This window comes from Rhododendron vialii, chromosome 1a, assembly GCF_030253575.1.
Source record: "Rhododendron vialii isolate Sample 1 chromosome 1a, ASM3025357v1".
In the NCBI taxonomy this organism is placed as follows: domain Eukaryota; kingdom Viridiplantae; phylum Streptophyta; class Magnoliopsida; order Ericales; family Ericaceae; genus Rhododendron; species Rhododendron vialii.
In genome coordinates this window covers 37,667,783-37,682,657 of record NC_080557.1, presented here as the reverse complement: position 1 = coordinate 37,682,657, position 14,875 = coordinate 37,667,783, and the positions used below count along the sequence as shown (strand labels likewise).

The 14,875-nt window shown below is 37.0% G+C and overlaps 2 protein-coding genes across 5 annotated transcripts; both read left to right on the top strand.

Moving 5' to 3' along the window:
• The first annotated feature begins 1,318 nt into the window (after nucleotides 1–1,318).
• LOC131300563 (COP9 signalosome complex subunit 2-like) lies at nucleotides 1,319–8,769 on the top strand. Of its 2 annotated transcripts, none has more exons than XM_058326505.1 (12): nucleotides 1,319–1,494; nucleotides 2,767–2,859; nucleotides 4,307–4,385; nucleotides 5,305–5,545; nucleotides 5,649–5,723; nucleotides 5,796–5,927; nucleotides 7,056–7,243; nucleotides 7,443–7,511; nucleotides 7,593–7,683; nucleotides 7,790–7,924; nucleotides 8,068–8,180; nucleotides 8,274–8,769. In XM_058326505.1, exons 1-12 carry the CDS (start codon nucleotides 1,485–1,487, stop codon nucleotides 8,362–8,364), a joined length of 1,317 nt encoding a protein of 438 aa, XP_058182488.1. In that variant the 5' UTR covers nucleotides 1,319–1,484; the 3' UTR covers nucleotides 8,365–8,769. The 2 variants fall into 2 exon arrangements, with proteins under 2 accessions (XP_058182488.1, XP_058182559.1); XM_058326576.1 differs by having other exon boundaries at nucleotides 1,362–1,488.
• A 1,788-nt stretch (nucleotides 8,770–10,557) lies between these two features.
• On the top strand, nucleotides 10,558–14,204 carry LOC131300394 (ABSCISIC ACID-INSENSITIVE 5-like protein 2). 3 transcript variants are annotated; one of them, XM_058326245.1, is made up of 4 exons: nucleotides 10,558–10,802; nucleotides 12,116–12,766; nucleotides 12,893–12,964; nucleotides 13,890–14,204. In XM_058326245.1, the coding sequence occupies exons 1-4, from the start codon at nucleotides 10,692–10,694 to the stop codon at nucleotides 13,962–13,964; spliced, it is 909 nt and encodes a 302-aa protein (XP_058182228.1). In that variant the 5' UTR covers nucleotides 10,558–10,691; the 3' UTR covers nucleotides 13,965–14,204. The 3 variants fall into 3 exon arrangements, with proteins under 3 accessions (XP_058182228.1, XP_058182379.1, XP_058182299.1); XM_058326396.1 differs by having other exon boundaries at nucleotides 10,581–10,777; XM_058326316.1 differs by having other exon boundaries at nucleotides 10,604–10,777; nucleotides 12,093–12,766.
• Nucleotides 14,205–14,875: the final 671 nt, after the last annotated feature.

Here is a 14,875-nt window from a genome sequence, read left to right as displayed (position 1 = left end):
AGACTAGAAGTGATGGGCATTGTGAAGCTCAACATTGTTAAGCTTAGCAACCTTTTAAGTGAATAATCAAAAGCTCATGTGTCAACTTTTGATTACCATTTTTTGATTATGCCACTGTGTTGGCCTTAGGCCCTATCCTGGTTTTGAAAATAAGTAATTATTTTTTGAAAAGTAGCTTATTAGGCCATCCACAGTGGCATAATCAAAAATGGATAACCAAAAGTTGACACATCAGCTTTTGATTATCCATTTAAGAGGTTGCTAAGCTTAACAATGTTGAGGTTCACAATGGTCACTTCTAGTCCATAACTAAAATAAGGGATACACTACAATTTCAATCTCTCTCCCCTTGTATTTTTCACCATTGATCACTTCCCTCTATTACACTTTTTTTTGGCAAAAATATATCGATTTTCTCTTTTAATTTTGGGAAAAAAATTGGTGACTTCCTTCCCTAATATTATGAATTTAGAAAAAAAATCATGTACTCAAAAAAAAAAAAAGTGTTCTTGAATTTGTAAAAAAATATAAGGTTATTTATGTACTCAACCACAGGGAGAGGAACGAAAAAAGAATAAAATAAAAACAGAAAAAAAAGTGAAATACCTTAATGCAGCGACAAATGTTTTCCACCATTGATCACTTCCCTCCATTATGTTTTTTTTTGGCAAAAATATATCGATTTTCTCTCTTAATTTTGGAGAAAAAATTGGTGACTTCCTTCCCTCATATTATGAATTTGGAAAAAAAAATCATGTACTCAAAAAAAAAAATCAAATGTGTTCTTGAATTTGTAAATGAATACAAGGTTCTTCATGTACTCAACCACAATGAGAGGAACGAAAAAGAATAAAATAAAAACGGAAAAAAAAGTGAAATATCTTAATCCGGCGACAATGAGTTGAATTGTAAATGATTGAAAGATATGAACTTCACTTTTGGAGGGAAAGAAAAAGAAAGAGTTTGTGGCTGAAGAAAATGAGATATAGAGCAGGTGAAGAAAATACCATTTGAAATACGTGTGTATATAAATTTTAGAACCAGTTAACTTATGTGGTATGAGATTCACAAATTTTGATTATTGAAAAAGGTTGCTAGTTTTGGTTATCCAAAGCCCAAAATTTGATTATTTCTAAGAATGTTGTTAAGTTTGATTATACCATTGTGAGTCATATTTTACCCCAATATTGTTAACTTTAAAAATAATTTGCTTTTGATTATGCCACTGTGGATGGCCTTAGTAACTTGTAAATATTCTCTTCTAATCTAGAATTTTTTTTCCTCAAATTTTAAAGAAACAAAACAAAAGAAGCCAAAAAAAAAAAAAAAAAACCTAGGTGGGGACTTGGGGCCCTTGGGGAGTATTTGTAATCAAACCCTTGATCGCTAATCACTACTACTACAAACTCGAAACCCTCATCTTCGCTCAGGGAGTTTCTTCTCAAATCCCTACTTCTTCTGCTTGCTTCGATTTTCATTCAGCCATGGGTTCTGGTCTCTCTCTCTCGCAGATTCATTACTGTTTTATTTTTTATTTTTTCGCCTTGGAACTGGACTTTTTTTTTGGAAAGTTGGAACTTGAACTGGAGCTTGTTCGTAGTTCTTTCGTGGATTCAGTGAATGGGAAAATTGGTATCAAAGATATCATGCCAGGATCATATATATGTTTCTGAATGGTCGTTTTAGCGTACGCCACTGTTGGTTTTTTAACTGAATGTATTTTTTTATTGTATTTTCTTCTGCAACTATTCTTTTGGGGACTTAATCGAATAATCTTTGCATAATGTTCACTTACTTTGTCCTATTTTCCCTGACTGCGTCTCAAAGCAACCGTCCGTGGCAATAAAGAACAAGGCCGAAATAATAAGGCTCTTTTTGGTTTGGTGGGGACTTCAGATGAGGGGATTTGATGCTCAATTTTTTGATATGGATTATGGATATATGTACTTATAAGTGGCATATGGTCAAGAAGTAGAAAATATTTGTTTGGCTATGATCCTTTTATAGTTACAATCCTTTTGTTTTACGTGTAAGGTGTAAACTATCTAATCTATATGTGAGCTATTTTTATTCAGTAGTGATGATAATTCGCTGCTTTTGCAATTCACAGCTATCCAAACTGAACCTAAACTGGATTAGGTTGTCTCATTGAAATTGCCTCATTCGGTCATTACTGTTTTATAAAGCATTTCAAATTTGTTTTATAAAGCATTTCAAATCTTCTATTAGTGTTCTTGAGAATTAGTTTTGATTCCAGTGAAGTCTCTGTATAAGCGATGAATAAATGAATAGAACAACCAGCGATGAATAAAAGTGAATTTACTCGGTTGATTTTACATTTTCCTAGCCATCAGGGTGTAGTACAAGGGGCAAGTTACATTTCTTGTCTGCTAAATTACTTTCGTTCCCTCTCTGTTTCTTTGTTTGGTATCGGAGATTTTGTTTGCTACACAAGCACTAGTGTGTAAAATGATATTCTGATTGTTAATCAAAGCATATCCATGGAGACCTTGGCAATGGTTGAATGCTTATTATTCACCACCCGATATGCCAATTGCTCCAGATTTTTGTCGGTGAATTGATATTAGGCCTTATTTGCCTGTACTTAGACTTTAGTTGTGAATGATATGGTTGTTATTGCTTGTATGCAAATGCAATCGCGCTATATGAAGAGTGCAGTCTCCAACCGCATTGGGATTCCTACATGTGATTTTTTTCAGCCCTTCTCACATAATATTTTAAAGTTTATGGTGGATGTTTTTGCAGATGCTGATATGGAGGACTATGGGTTTGAGTACTCAGATGAGGAGCCTGAGGAACAGGATGTGGACATTGAGAACCAATATTACAACTCAAAAGGTAATTAAATGAGTTATGTTAAGTTCTAATGTAGTTCAATCAAAACCCACTAGATCTATTGAGCTATATTCTTCTTGTCATTACCTTTTTCATTCCTTGTTCTTGTCCCTTTGGGTGCACATCTTACTCAGGAGCACCATTATTTGTGGCTTGTGGAGCAGTGCATATTTATTTCACGACTTTATGTAATTGTAGTTAAATATTGGAATATATTTTTTTAATCTTATGCGCGATTTTTGTGCTTTCTAAAAGCAGCTACTTTGTGCATATATTTGAGTCCTCCCCTGTGCACATAAGATTTCCCATTATTCTCCATCTGAGTAGTGGTTGAAACCTTCCTTGACTTTCCATTCTCCAATAGAAGTAGCTAAACAGTGGACCTCTTGAGCTGGTGTCAAACGCTTTCATATCTAGGTGACACCAAAAATCTGTTACAGATTACGTGAAATCTTACTAAGAACATCTTTTGCAATAGAATTTTGTTGAACTTTGAACTTTTTTCAAATAATAGATAGGCTATGTGCTCTTATGTACACTTGATACTAACAAGAACCCAGACGTGATTTCAAAGTATGAAACTTCGTTGTAAGGGTCTGAATACCCTAGTGGGCTCCGTGACACGTATTCCCTAGTGGGCTCCGTGACACGCATCATGACGAGACATTACCATGCGTGAACAGCATAACTGGCCATTCGTGAAGATGAAGTGTGGGATTGAAAGCATCTTTCATTGTTGTTTACTCGTAATGGCGTGAATTGGCAGTCCAGTACTTTCGATCAACTTTGGGAAGGGTGAGAATCTTGGAATTGTGTCAACTTATACTCCAATTCAACATTTTCTGCGAGTTGAGGAAGCACAGTGCATAGAGTTGCGTTGAGTCGTTGATGCTGCAGTGTCTATAGGTTAGAAGTTGAAGGTTAAAAATTGAGATTTGGAATCTAATAAACTTTGTGCTTGAAATCGTGAATCGATCAGTATCTCTCAGTGAGTGATGCAACCGTTCTATCATCCCTCTCCCTTCCACCAACCACTCCCAATCTTTACAGCGCCACCTTCGTCTATGAGGTCGGACGTTTGCCACTCTAGTTTCAGAGTCCTATTGTGTTCTTGCCTCTCACTAAACTAATTTAAATGTTAATATCTCATTATCATACTTTTGCATGTGCTTTGTGAAGCCGCTTCTATCCTGAGAAATCCCACACCCCAATCTTCGCACCGCCACCTTCTTCTAAGCTGGTAAATGGTTAGGTCATTTTTGCATTCCTTCTCACTGGGCCATGCATATAGAATTATAATTGAGCTCTCATCGAGACATCTCCCCACACTTTTGTTTCTCATACGATGTAAAGACTCTCTCTCTCAGTGTGTCCTTTAGGTGTCTATGTCATGCTACTATGCTATTGTTTTATGCTTTTCTTAACTCCTTTTCTTTACTTCTTTGAATAGGTTTGGTTGAAGCCGACCCCGAAGGAGCACTTGAGGGTTTTGCTGAAGTAGTTCGGATGGAACCTGAGAAGGCTGAGTGGTGAGTAGCGAATGAATTTGTCGAATAACAAGGTTATCTTATTTATACTAGTCAATTCCCTTTTAGCTCCGGAGGAGAAAGTTTAAAAATATAGATGATGACATTATTGAAGTATTTGTGTTGAATCCTTGCATGAAATTGGTGTCTTGTTATATTTGCTGGAATGATGCTGCGAGATGTAGGATGGTTTTGCTTTTGAACATTGGCATTGTCAGACATCTGAAAGCACAATCTTTGTCCACCTATGTTTAGTAAATCCCAGCTGTATTGTCCTAGCACATTTGCTCAAAAGTAAAGGGTGTTATTTTCTTAACAAATTAAATCTGTGATCCACATCTTGTCGCTATTTTGACTTTGCGGTTCCTTTGTACGCTAAGAGAATGTACATGTCATGGAGTGAATGTTTTTGCAGATATTGATAGACTCTTCCCCCAACCCTCCCTCACCCAGTTTTTGTACAATTATCTTTCTAGGTTGTAAGGTTATTGTTACTGAACTATTAACAAAATTCTCTCTTCAGCTCAAAGAGGACTGTTGATTGGAAACATTTGATGAGGGTCTTCCCCCTCTCTCTTTCTCCTCGTCATCTCTTTCTTGTTTTTTCCTACTTATTTGATCTGGTTCCGGGAGAGGAAAGAAACCGAGTTTGAAAAATAGGGTGGAGTTCATGCAGTGTGCATTCACTTTATACTTTGTGACTGGATTTTTATACCAGGGGAATTTCGCAGTTATTGTGAGCACATGAAATGAGACAATGTGTTGTAAGTACGTAATATGCTTTAAAGGGTATTAGCTTATTGCCGATCAGAAAAAAAGGTAGTTAAAGATTCTGGCATATGCTATGCATGTTTGTGTACATTGGATCCTTTTATTCAGACCTTTTCTTTTGCAACTTGACAAGTATCTTTTTCTTTTCCAGGGGATTCAAAGCTCTGAAGCAGACTGTTAAGCTCTACTACAGATTAGGGAAGTATAAAGAAATGATGGATACTTACAGGGTGATGCTCACTTATATCAAATCAGCTGTGACACGAAATTACAGTGAAAAATGTATAAACAACATCATGGATTTTGTTTCTGGACCAGCTAGTCAGGACTCCAGTCTCTTGCAAGAGTTCTATGAGACAACCTTAAAGGCCCTTGAAGAGGCAAAGAATGAGGTAACAGTTTTAACCTTGTCTCACACTAGTCAACCCTTTTTTCCCCTTCATTTCTTTTCCTTTTCTTCTCTTAACAAATTTCATTAAATTCCTCTTGGAACAGAGGCTCTGGTTTAAGACAAATCTAAAGCTCTGCAAGATTTGGTTCGATATGGGTGAATATGGGAGAATGAGTAAGGTATAATATTCATTTCAGTGATAGCTTTTGTAAACCTTTAAGTATAGATAGTAATATATTGGACCTTATTAGATTTTGAAGGAACTACACAAATCTTGCCAAAAAGATGGTACAGATGATGAAAAGAAAGGAACACAACTCTTGGAGGTGTATGCAATTGAGATACAAATGTACACTGAAACTAAGGATAACAAAAGGCTCATGGTAAGAAAATGTTCAGTTTATTACCCTTGTGTTTTTTATTTTGAGAATGAAACGTTGTTGCGATTGTGCATTATGTGACTGCCTATTAAGAACATGTTGTACTGGTGTAATTCTTGTTCACTATTGAGGGATAGAGCAGAAGTGCATGCCTATAGTCTCTTCTATACCAACAACATAGTTGTCGGTCTTGCGCATCTTTGCAGATACTGCAGTAGCACTGCAAATTGTGATAATTGCTGAAGAGGAGGAATAAGAGAAATGAAAAAACTAACTGTTAATGGTATCTCACTTTGCCAGGTCAGCAGTGGTATTTGTGGCACTGCCGATCTTCTTCTTTGTGTACTGTAGCCTGAGGTAGCTCTAATGCTGGGGCTCTCAATTTGCCCCAAATGGGAGCATGACTGGGCTCATGATGCTAATCGATAGGGATACTTTAGTAGCTGTGCTTTATTAAGAACTGGGTTTAGATTCTTTAGAATTAGAATAATTCCATTATGTGCGGAGCTGAGAGGAGAAATTGTTTGAAAAAAATCACCTTGCCAGTAACATAGCCTTGGGGTTAAGCATAATATTCAGAACATAACTTTGGTGTCTCTTTGTAACGGGGGTTTGAATATGGGAAAGTGGTCCTGATTGATATCAAATGTTTGCAAGTTGAATCAAGTTAAACTAAGTTTCTGGAAAGTCAATATTTGTGGGACTCTGAAGTTAAGATATGCCTATCCCTGTTATGATGGAAGTTGTATAATCAACTAAAATTGTTTATCCATGACTCTATTACGGTCATATGCCTTTTGGTGGCTGAAACTGCGTTTTGAAACCTTGGCATTAATCAGACATCATAGGTAACCCATTTAAGAAACTGGTGATTGACATGCACTTACTAGTTATCGATGTTGTTTTACCTTTTCCGTTGTGGGTCTTGACTCTTGGCATCCCAGTTCCACTGCTTTATAGCTGAGTTATCATATGTTATGGATTTCTATGGGGGGATGTCTTTCCACACTTCCAGAATGAATTTGTCAAAAGTGTTTGTTCTGTATTGTTTCTTTAAATATTATGATATGAAGTTTCATATTCCCCTGATGGTCTGAGTCTCATGAGCATTTTATAATTGGACTGATGCAGCAACTATACCAAAAAGCATTGTCTATCAAATCTGCAATACCGCATCCTAGAATCATGGGAATCATTCGCGAGTGTGGTGGGAAAATGCATATGGCAGAACGTCAATGGGCTGAGGCAGCCACAGATTTCTTTGAAGCTTTTAAGAACTATGATGAAGCTGGTAACCAGAGGCGTATCCAGTGTCTGAAGTACGTTTACAAGCGTACTAGTTCTGTATGTGTGTGTTTATTTGTTTTTTCCTAGTTTTATGAGCGACTTCGTGCGTACTTCTAAACAAGATTGACACCAGCTAGAGGCAAAGACTCTGAAGATGTATTTAAAGTTTGCTATGCGCAATTATTCTCTTCCTCCATTTAAACATCGGTATTTGGCCCTCTCACTTGGCAGATATTTGGTTCTGGCTAATATGCTGATGGAATCTGAAGTTAACCCATTTGATGGGCAAGAAGCAAAGCCGTAAGTTCTTTGAAAGAATTTGTGTTTAAATCTGTCTTATGTATTCTCTGCATCATATTGGTTGCTCTCTATCCCTCTTAGGTATAAAAATGACCCTGAGGTTTTGGCGATGACAAATTTGATAGCCGCATATCAACGGAATGAGATATTGGAATTTGAGAAAATCCTTAAGGTATGGCTACCGCACTTAATATGGTACTATCCATTTATTTGAGTTACAGATTTTATTTAGTCATCCTCTCTTCTCGTTAAATTAAGTGGTGTTGGAATTTCTTCAGACTAACAGAAGGACGATAATGGACGATCCGTTTATTAGGAATTACATTGAAGATCTCTTGAAGAAGGTTAGGACCCTAGTGTTGCTAAAGTTAATCAAGCCTTACACAAGAATTCGTATGCCCTTCATATCAAAGGTAATGGTTGGGTGTTTATGTATATATTGCTGATAGTGGACAGATGTTTTATTCTTCTCATAACGCAAAGGAAACCTAATCATATTGTGCTAGTAGCATCACTTCTGCTGTTATCAATCTTAACTTGGGTTCTTCAAACGCAGGAGCTTAACATTCCAGAGAAGGACGTTGAGGAATTGTTGGTTTCTCTAATCTTGGATAATCGTATCCATGGGCACATCGATCAAGTCAACCGGCTGTTAGAGTGCGGTGACAGGTGAGAGATCTAATTGCCATTCTTTTTCATTGTCCATTGGGAAATGTATCCTGCAGTTCTTTTCTTGAATTTTTTGAAATTGGTGCCCTGCAGCTCAAAGGGAATAAAGAAGTACTCCGCCATTGATAAATGGAATACACAACTCAAGTCCCTCAATCTAACCATCACCAACAGAGTATGTTGAGATCATATACAAGGAAATGGCGCCTTTAGGATTTTGACTCTGGCTTGATATCATGTTCTCTTTTGCCGTGATGTAAGTTCTATGCTAGTTAAGAGGCATTCTGCAACTCATATACTGCAACTTAAAGGTGAAAATTTCTGATCGTACAAGCGTGTATGAAGCCCAAATCGGCAATTTTCAAGGATCTAGGCCCATGTCCTGGAGCGGATAATTTTTATGACGTTTTGGCTTGATAACTAGTTATGACTACTACTCTTTGATCTAGTCGACGGAAGTAAAGATATTTCTGGTTTAGAGATGGACGAAAACCAACAAATGTTTTCTCCAGTTCCCCTATGAATATGTATAGACATGTTGAAAGAACTTCAGATGGTACTATTGAGGATCAAAAAGCCCCTTTACTCATACTATGTTGGATTACAAATTACAATGGTTATTTTGTTTTATATCCATGGAGCTAACTGAGTCGCACAAACAAGTCTCTTCATAGAAGTTGAGGAAATGGCTGCTTACCTTAGCTGCTATTTCTAGCAAATCTGCTTGTACTAAGAAGTACTTGTACACTGAGCATGGGTATGAAAAGTGTCGGACACAGGCCTGGCCGCCTGGGGCGAGCGGAAGCCACAGCCTCCACACTTTTGAATAAATTGTCGTCTTATTTCTGATGTTCATAGCAAAAAGCAAAATTCATTTCGTAAAATGCCCGCGGCAGAGGCGTGATGGATTTCCTGGATGGTGTGTAATGAGAATTAAGAAATGCTAAATCATCACAAATTGCACCATGAACGGTCTTCAGACAGAAACACGATCCGGTAAGTAAGTGGAAGTGTACATGCCACATCCGCCCCAAAACACAATTTCAGTGCTAACAAGAAAATAAGGACAGTAGAAAGGATCATCTATGATGTGAATTGAATATGGGATTCACTCGGGAGCAATGATACGAACACAATTTTAAAACATAGTCTAGACACAATTGAGTCCACATGTATACAATGGTTCTTCTTAGACTCTGTTAGTTATGCTTGAGGATTCTGAATGAAAAGTTATAAGATTAGATCAAACACTTACAGTTATTTTACTGTACTTATTTTTTACAGGGACGCTCAAAAAAATATTTTAAAATTAATGAATGGATTAGATCATTTTTGTGGGACCTAAAGTGGGTACCACAAAAAAATTGTGCAGAATTTGTGTTAAAAGCATCTGTGTAAGCAGTTTGGTGAAAAGAGGAAAATTTTACTGGAATTCTAATTTGTGGGATTATTTGCACTTTGGGAATGAATTCTGGCTCTGCCCTTTGTACCAGCTTTCTCATAGAAAAAGAGGGAGTTGAATTAATGTATTGATTGGATTCGTCGGGACTGACGGGACTCAAACCCGCAGCTTTAACCAAATATGTTTGGTTTTTCTGAGAACCATGTTAATCACTCCAATCTTAACCAGCTCATTGAAAAATGCTTAGCATGGCCCTCGACCATTTGATATTACAATAGAAATCTACCGAAACGTCCTATGTAGAACCTTACTCATTCTTAAGTCTCAAGTTTAAAACTTTTCAGAACATCTCTGATAGTTCTGGTCATATGTAAGAGCCGAAGACATTTTTTTGGCTTGTTACAGTATTACTTGGTCTATATTTGACAAAATGGACGCTAAAGCCATTATTTGACCGCTTCTACGTGTAGCCGTTAAATCATAACTACATATCATAGCTATTGGATTACTTCCAAGAGTCATTAAATCACAAGCAAAAAAGGCCCTTCTATTCTCCCAAAATGGCTTCCCATTTTTTTGGTGTCAATCGATGGAAGAGATCCTTTATATCATACATGGATTACAAAGTATCAACTCGGGTCACTACAATATGAATGATTTATAAAACGGACGGCCTGGATTTGATGAATAGTTTTTCAGTTAGAATGTCCACGACCGTCTATTTTAAAAATCAAAATTGAGTTTTTGATACACCTATCGATGTCTTATCAAACTGATTTCGTACATGAATACCCCAACTTTGTGGGCCCTACAAGATAAACAGTTCGGATTATCTCAATGAATACACGGTGGGGTCCACAATGGATGGCGGAAACTCCATCCGGAAATAGCTTACTGTAAATATTCTCTTAAAAAAGGACAAAATGAAAAGAAAACAACGTTTGACCAAAAAAAAGAGAAGAAAACAAACAAATAAACAAATCGAAACCGGTTAAAGGTTCGATCACATGAACCGGCCTACTGGTTTTCTCCCAATAAACAAATCCAAGCCCTAGGGCTAGGGCTAGAAAAAAAAAATGTAGAAGTAGTTCCGGTTGGTTCTGATTGCCATGCCAAATTTAGGTCATCAATTGGAAGAAACAATTCGATCGCCACATCATCATCATCGCCACATCGATTGCTCGGTCCACCTCAGGTCCTTGATTGTCTTCTGTATGGATGTATGTGTATATTGTCGTTTTCTGTACACAATTTCTCTCGTCTGATTTTTCCTTTCAGAGCATCGCTAATTTGTAGTATCTATCTTGTTATATTTGGTTTAATTGATGATGAATTTGGGATTTTTAATCGAATCTTTGCCACCATAATGGTAATTTAATTCGGTGTTGTTATGTTTTAAGCTTTAGAATAGTTGAAAGACGAAGTAGCAATGGAATTTCGGCTCAGTGAATGTGATCTATTGACTGTTGGGTTTCTGTGCTTAGTTAGACATAGGAGTATTTTTTTTGGATAACTTAGGTGTCCGGGCCAACTTTTGCGCACTGGGGGACCAATCCTACCGGGGCCCCTTGGCCGGGACAGCAGCCCCCCCAAGTCCAATCCTACCGCCCTCCTGCAGGGGTCCCAATTAAAGTCGGAGCTAGCTCAAAGGAGTTGATAGCATAGGACGGAGCAAACCCCCAAGTCCCAGGCTTTGACCAGTAGGCCAACCCCTTGGGATTTGTATCTAGTTAGATTCAAGTTTTTCATCGTGGATTTTGGATTTAAAGTGTTTAACTTTTTTTTTCTTGTTTAGTTGGTAGTAATCAATTTTAGGATCATACATTGTTTTTGGTATGACAACAACTAGATAGTAGTCAAGGTTTATGGAAAACCTTATTTACCAAAAATGGAAAAACAAGTTTTCATGGAAAATGTCCATAAATTGTGCAATGTAAATCTTATTTGTTGGAGAAAAATGACAAAAAAATGGAACGTCAGCTTGATTTTGTCATGTTCAACTCCTGAATGTTTTTTTTTTCTCTGCAAACTCCTGAATGTTTATTTAGTCCAATAGTTGAACCACTCATTTGTAACGTGGTTTTAGACAACAGTTGATAAAGTTTGTTGGGCTTTGAAGGTTAACATTGCAACTTGCAAGTGATACTAATTGTTTTGAATTTTGATTTGTAATTTTTGGGCTTTAAACCTACAGTAAGAGTAAGTTTTTTACAAAATGATTCACACCTGTAGGAGATTTGTAGTCCAACTTCCTCCAAATGTCCTCTCACTTGTGTGATCAATTAAATTACACCTTGACACTAACCATGGAATTCTGATGGACTGAAGACAGAATCTTTTTTTTTTTTCAACTGCTAGTTAGGAGAAACATTGACAAAGTCAAATCAGTCTAGAATGGCTATTTCTTATGGGAAACTAATATGGTTTAGAGTAATTGTGTCAATGTCCAGGTTTGTTCTCTTAATAGTTTTTTGGGTTTTTTTTTTTTTCATTCCGTAAACTCTACACAGGTAGGTTTATTTGATGAATGTAGGTGATGGGGTTTCAGACAATGGGTTCCCATGGGATGGCCCAACAGCCTCATCTACAACCCTTAGCAAGGCAAAACTCATGGTTTAGCTTGACACTCGGAGAAATTGAGAACCAATGTGGAGAATTCAGCAAGCCACTAGGAAGCATGAACCTTGACGAATTGCTTAAAAATGTTTGTACTTCTGAAGCAACTCAGTCCAGCGCTATGGATATTGGAAGTTCTTCTCCGGTGTCTTCTCTTCAGCGTCAGGCCAGCCTAGCATTGGCTAGGGCTTTTAGTGGGAAGACGGTTGATGAAGTTTGGAGAGATATCCAACAAGGGCAGAAGGTAAAAAATATTGAGGAGATCAAAGGTCAGGAAAGAGAACCAACTCTCGATGAGATAACTTTGGAAGACTTTTTGGTAAAAGCAGGGCATTTTGCTGAAGTTTCATCTGGACCTCTTGTTGGGGTTGATAATGCAGAGACCACTCAAAAGGTGCAGCCGCAGATGTCCCTGTCACCAAGTCATTCGATTGACACACTATCAGATGCACCCCGACCAGGCCGAAAGAGGGGATCCGCAGATGCAATCGAGAAGACTCTTGAGAGAAGGCTCAAGAGAAAGATTAAGAACAGGGAATCTGCTGCACGCTCACGAGCAAGAAAACAGGCATGCTATTAAGATGTTTTGTTTTTTCTTGTGCATATCATAAAATAGTATTAGATATAACATTGTACGTTGGTATTATTTCTCAAGTTTGTCTGTGACCTTGGCATTGTGATTTTGTAAACGCAGGCGTACCACAATGAGCTGGTGGCCAAGGTTTCATGTCTTGAAGAGGAAAATATAAAGCTCAAGAAAGAAAAGGTCAGGGTTGCTCATTTGTCTTTTGTTAGTATATTTGTTGTTTTTGTGAGAGTTTCTCAGATGCTAAAGCTTCTAAAATGTTATTCGAAGAACATAAATAAACTTATCAGGACGGGATGTTCTCTGCGGAAACTTAGGTTTTGTCACTAGTGCATTTTCTCTTAGGAAAAGGATGTATGATGACTAATCCTAGTCGGCAAACTTGAGGCAAGGGCAACAAATAGGACATTTTACCTGGAAACTTGTTCTTAAAAGTAGAGACATCCTCTTGATAAATTCCAGTCCAATGGCAATACATCACGATCATGTGTAACATTGGTAAACAAGCATCGTAGTTAGTATATAGTCTGATTTTTTATTCAGCTTTTGTTGTAATTCAAGATCCATGACTTGTATAATCTGGAAAGTTTTCAGCCCTAATGACTGGCCCAAGAGTTGGTAGGACCTTTGGGTTTTATCTCTCTTTCCATTTTGCATAACGTAATGCATTTAATGCTGCACTCTGGTAGTACTTCATATTACTTGAAGATAAAAATAACTTTAGCATATATATGTTCCTCCATCGCAATGGGGAAAACCGTTGCATACGAAAGTGTTACATACGTGTGACTCACAAGAAATAAGCATGTTGTATTTTATGAACACACACACAAAATATTCTGTTGTGGAAGAGCAGAAGGAATTGTCAATACGCCAAATCATAAATATTGACGCAGGAAAGGGTAAAAGTATAGTACTTTCTAAATTTTCCCCCCGAATCTAATGTGGTAGCTTAATATTCTCTCCCTCTCAATCAAGTAACTTACAATATTCGATATACAATCTGGTTCATTTCTACTAGATAAGACGCTCTTACTTAATCCTTCTCTATGACCGCTTGCTTTTCAAATTTGGCTAATTAATTATTTGAACTTCTTATGTGAAGGAATTGGAGAAGGTATTGCCATGGGAGTTGTCTCCAGAACCAAGATATCAGCTTCGAAGAACGAATTCAATCTAGTATGATCTGTGTGTGAGTTTTGTAGTTATTGAGCCTGTCTTTGTGGAGGTTTTTTTTTTCTTTATTTTTATTTTTTGTGAATGTATTTATCTAACTATCTTGATCTTTTTATATGGAGTATATAACATAATGTAGATATGATGGCCCATTTGGGATATTGGGAAAACGAAATCAAGCAAAGAAATGAGTCAATGTTGTTCTGTTTTGAGTTATGATATTAGAGTTTGATGATTGGATGGAGGCCTGGGGCATGTGGATTTGCCATCTTGATTTAGGTTTTTCTTGATTTGTCATCTTGATTTAGCTATGTTTGGATCTTAGATTTGTCGAAATACTGTATTTGGCAGAGAGATGAGAAAATGAAATAATTCATTCCTGCGCACGTGGAACAATTTCTCAGTTGTCATAGTGAACACATTTCGGTCGACCTTGTAGTTACCGATGTCTGGCAGACTTGGCTTTTGGCAGGGATGTTCTACTCATCAAGCCTTACAACATAAACGGTGATTCAAATTTCTACCGTGTAAACAGTTTGAATCAAATTTCGAGCTCGGTTTGAAACTCGTTTTTAGACTCACAACCCAAACTCCATCTAACCGTCTCCCACCGTGGCTATTAACTTTGTGTTAAATTTTTTACTTCTCAGAGTGAAAATTTCCCTAATTTGGAAAACATAATTGTTCCTCATTATCATCTAAGAAGCTTAAAAAAGAAAATTACAAAGACCCCAGTTTTCCTGACTTTATGAAGAACTCGACTAAGGCAACTTTGGCTTCAATTTTTTATATTTTGTTTTGTTCAAGTTCGTTTAGCTTTTGCTAATTTTGTATTAACACATATTATAACATTTGCATTGATGAAAGTAATCTTAAAAGTTAAAAAATTCATTAAAACAAAATTTCTAAATTATT

What these genes read in the sequence shown, in the direction of transcription:
- LOC131300563 (XM_058326505.1), top strand. An exon ending in AATATGGGAGAATGAGTAAG is followed by an intron (nt 5,724 to 5,795) that starts GTATAATATTCA and finishes GGACCTTATTAG; the next exon opens with ATTTTGAAGGAACTACACAA. An exon ending in AGGATAACAAAAGGCTCATG is followed by an intron (nt 5,928 to 7,055) that starts GTAAGAAAATGT and finishes GGACTGATGCAG; the next exon opens with CAACTATACCAAAAAGCATT.
- LOC131300394 (XM_058326245.1), top strand. Translation starts at nt 10,692, where the DNA reads ATGCCAAATTTAGGTCATCAATTGGAAGAAACAATTCGATCGCCACAT. An exon ending in TGATTGTCTTCTGTATGGAT is followed by an intron (nt 10,803 to 12,115) that starts GTATGTGTATAT and finishes TGATGAATGTAG; the next exon opens with GTGATGGGGTTTCAGACAAT. An exon ending in TAAAGCTCAAGAAAGAAAAG is followed by an intron (nt 12,965 to 13,889) that starts GTCAGGGTTGCT and finishes TCTTATGTGAAG; the next exon opens with GAATTGGAGAAGGTATTGCC.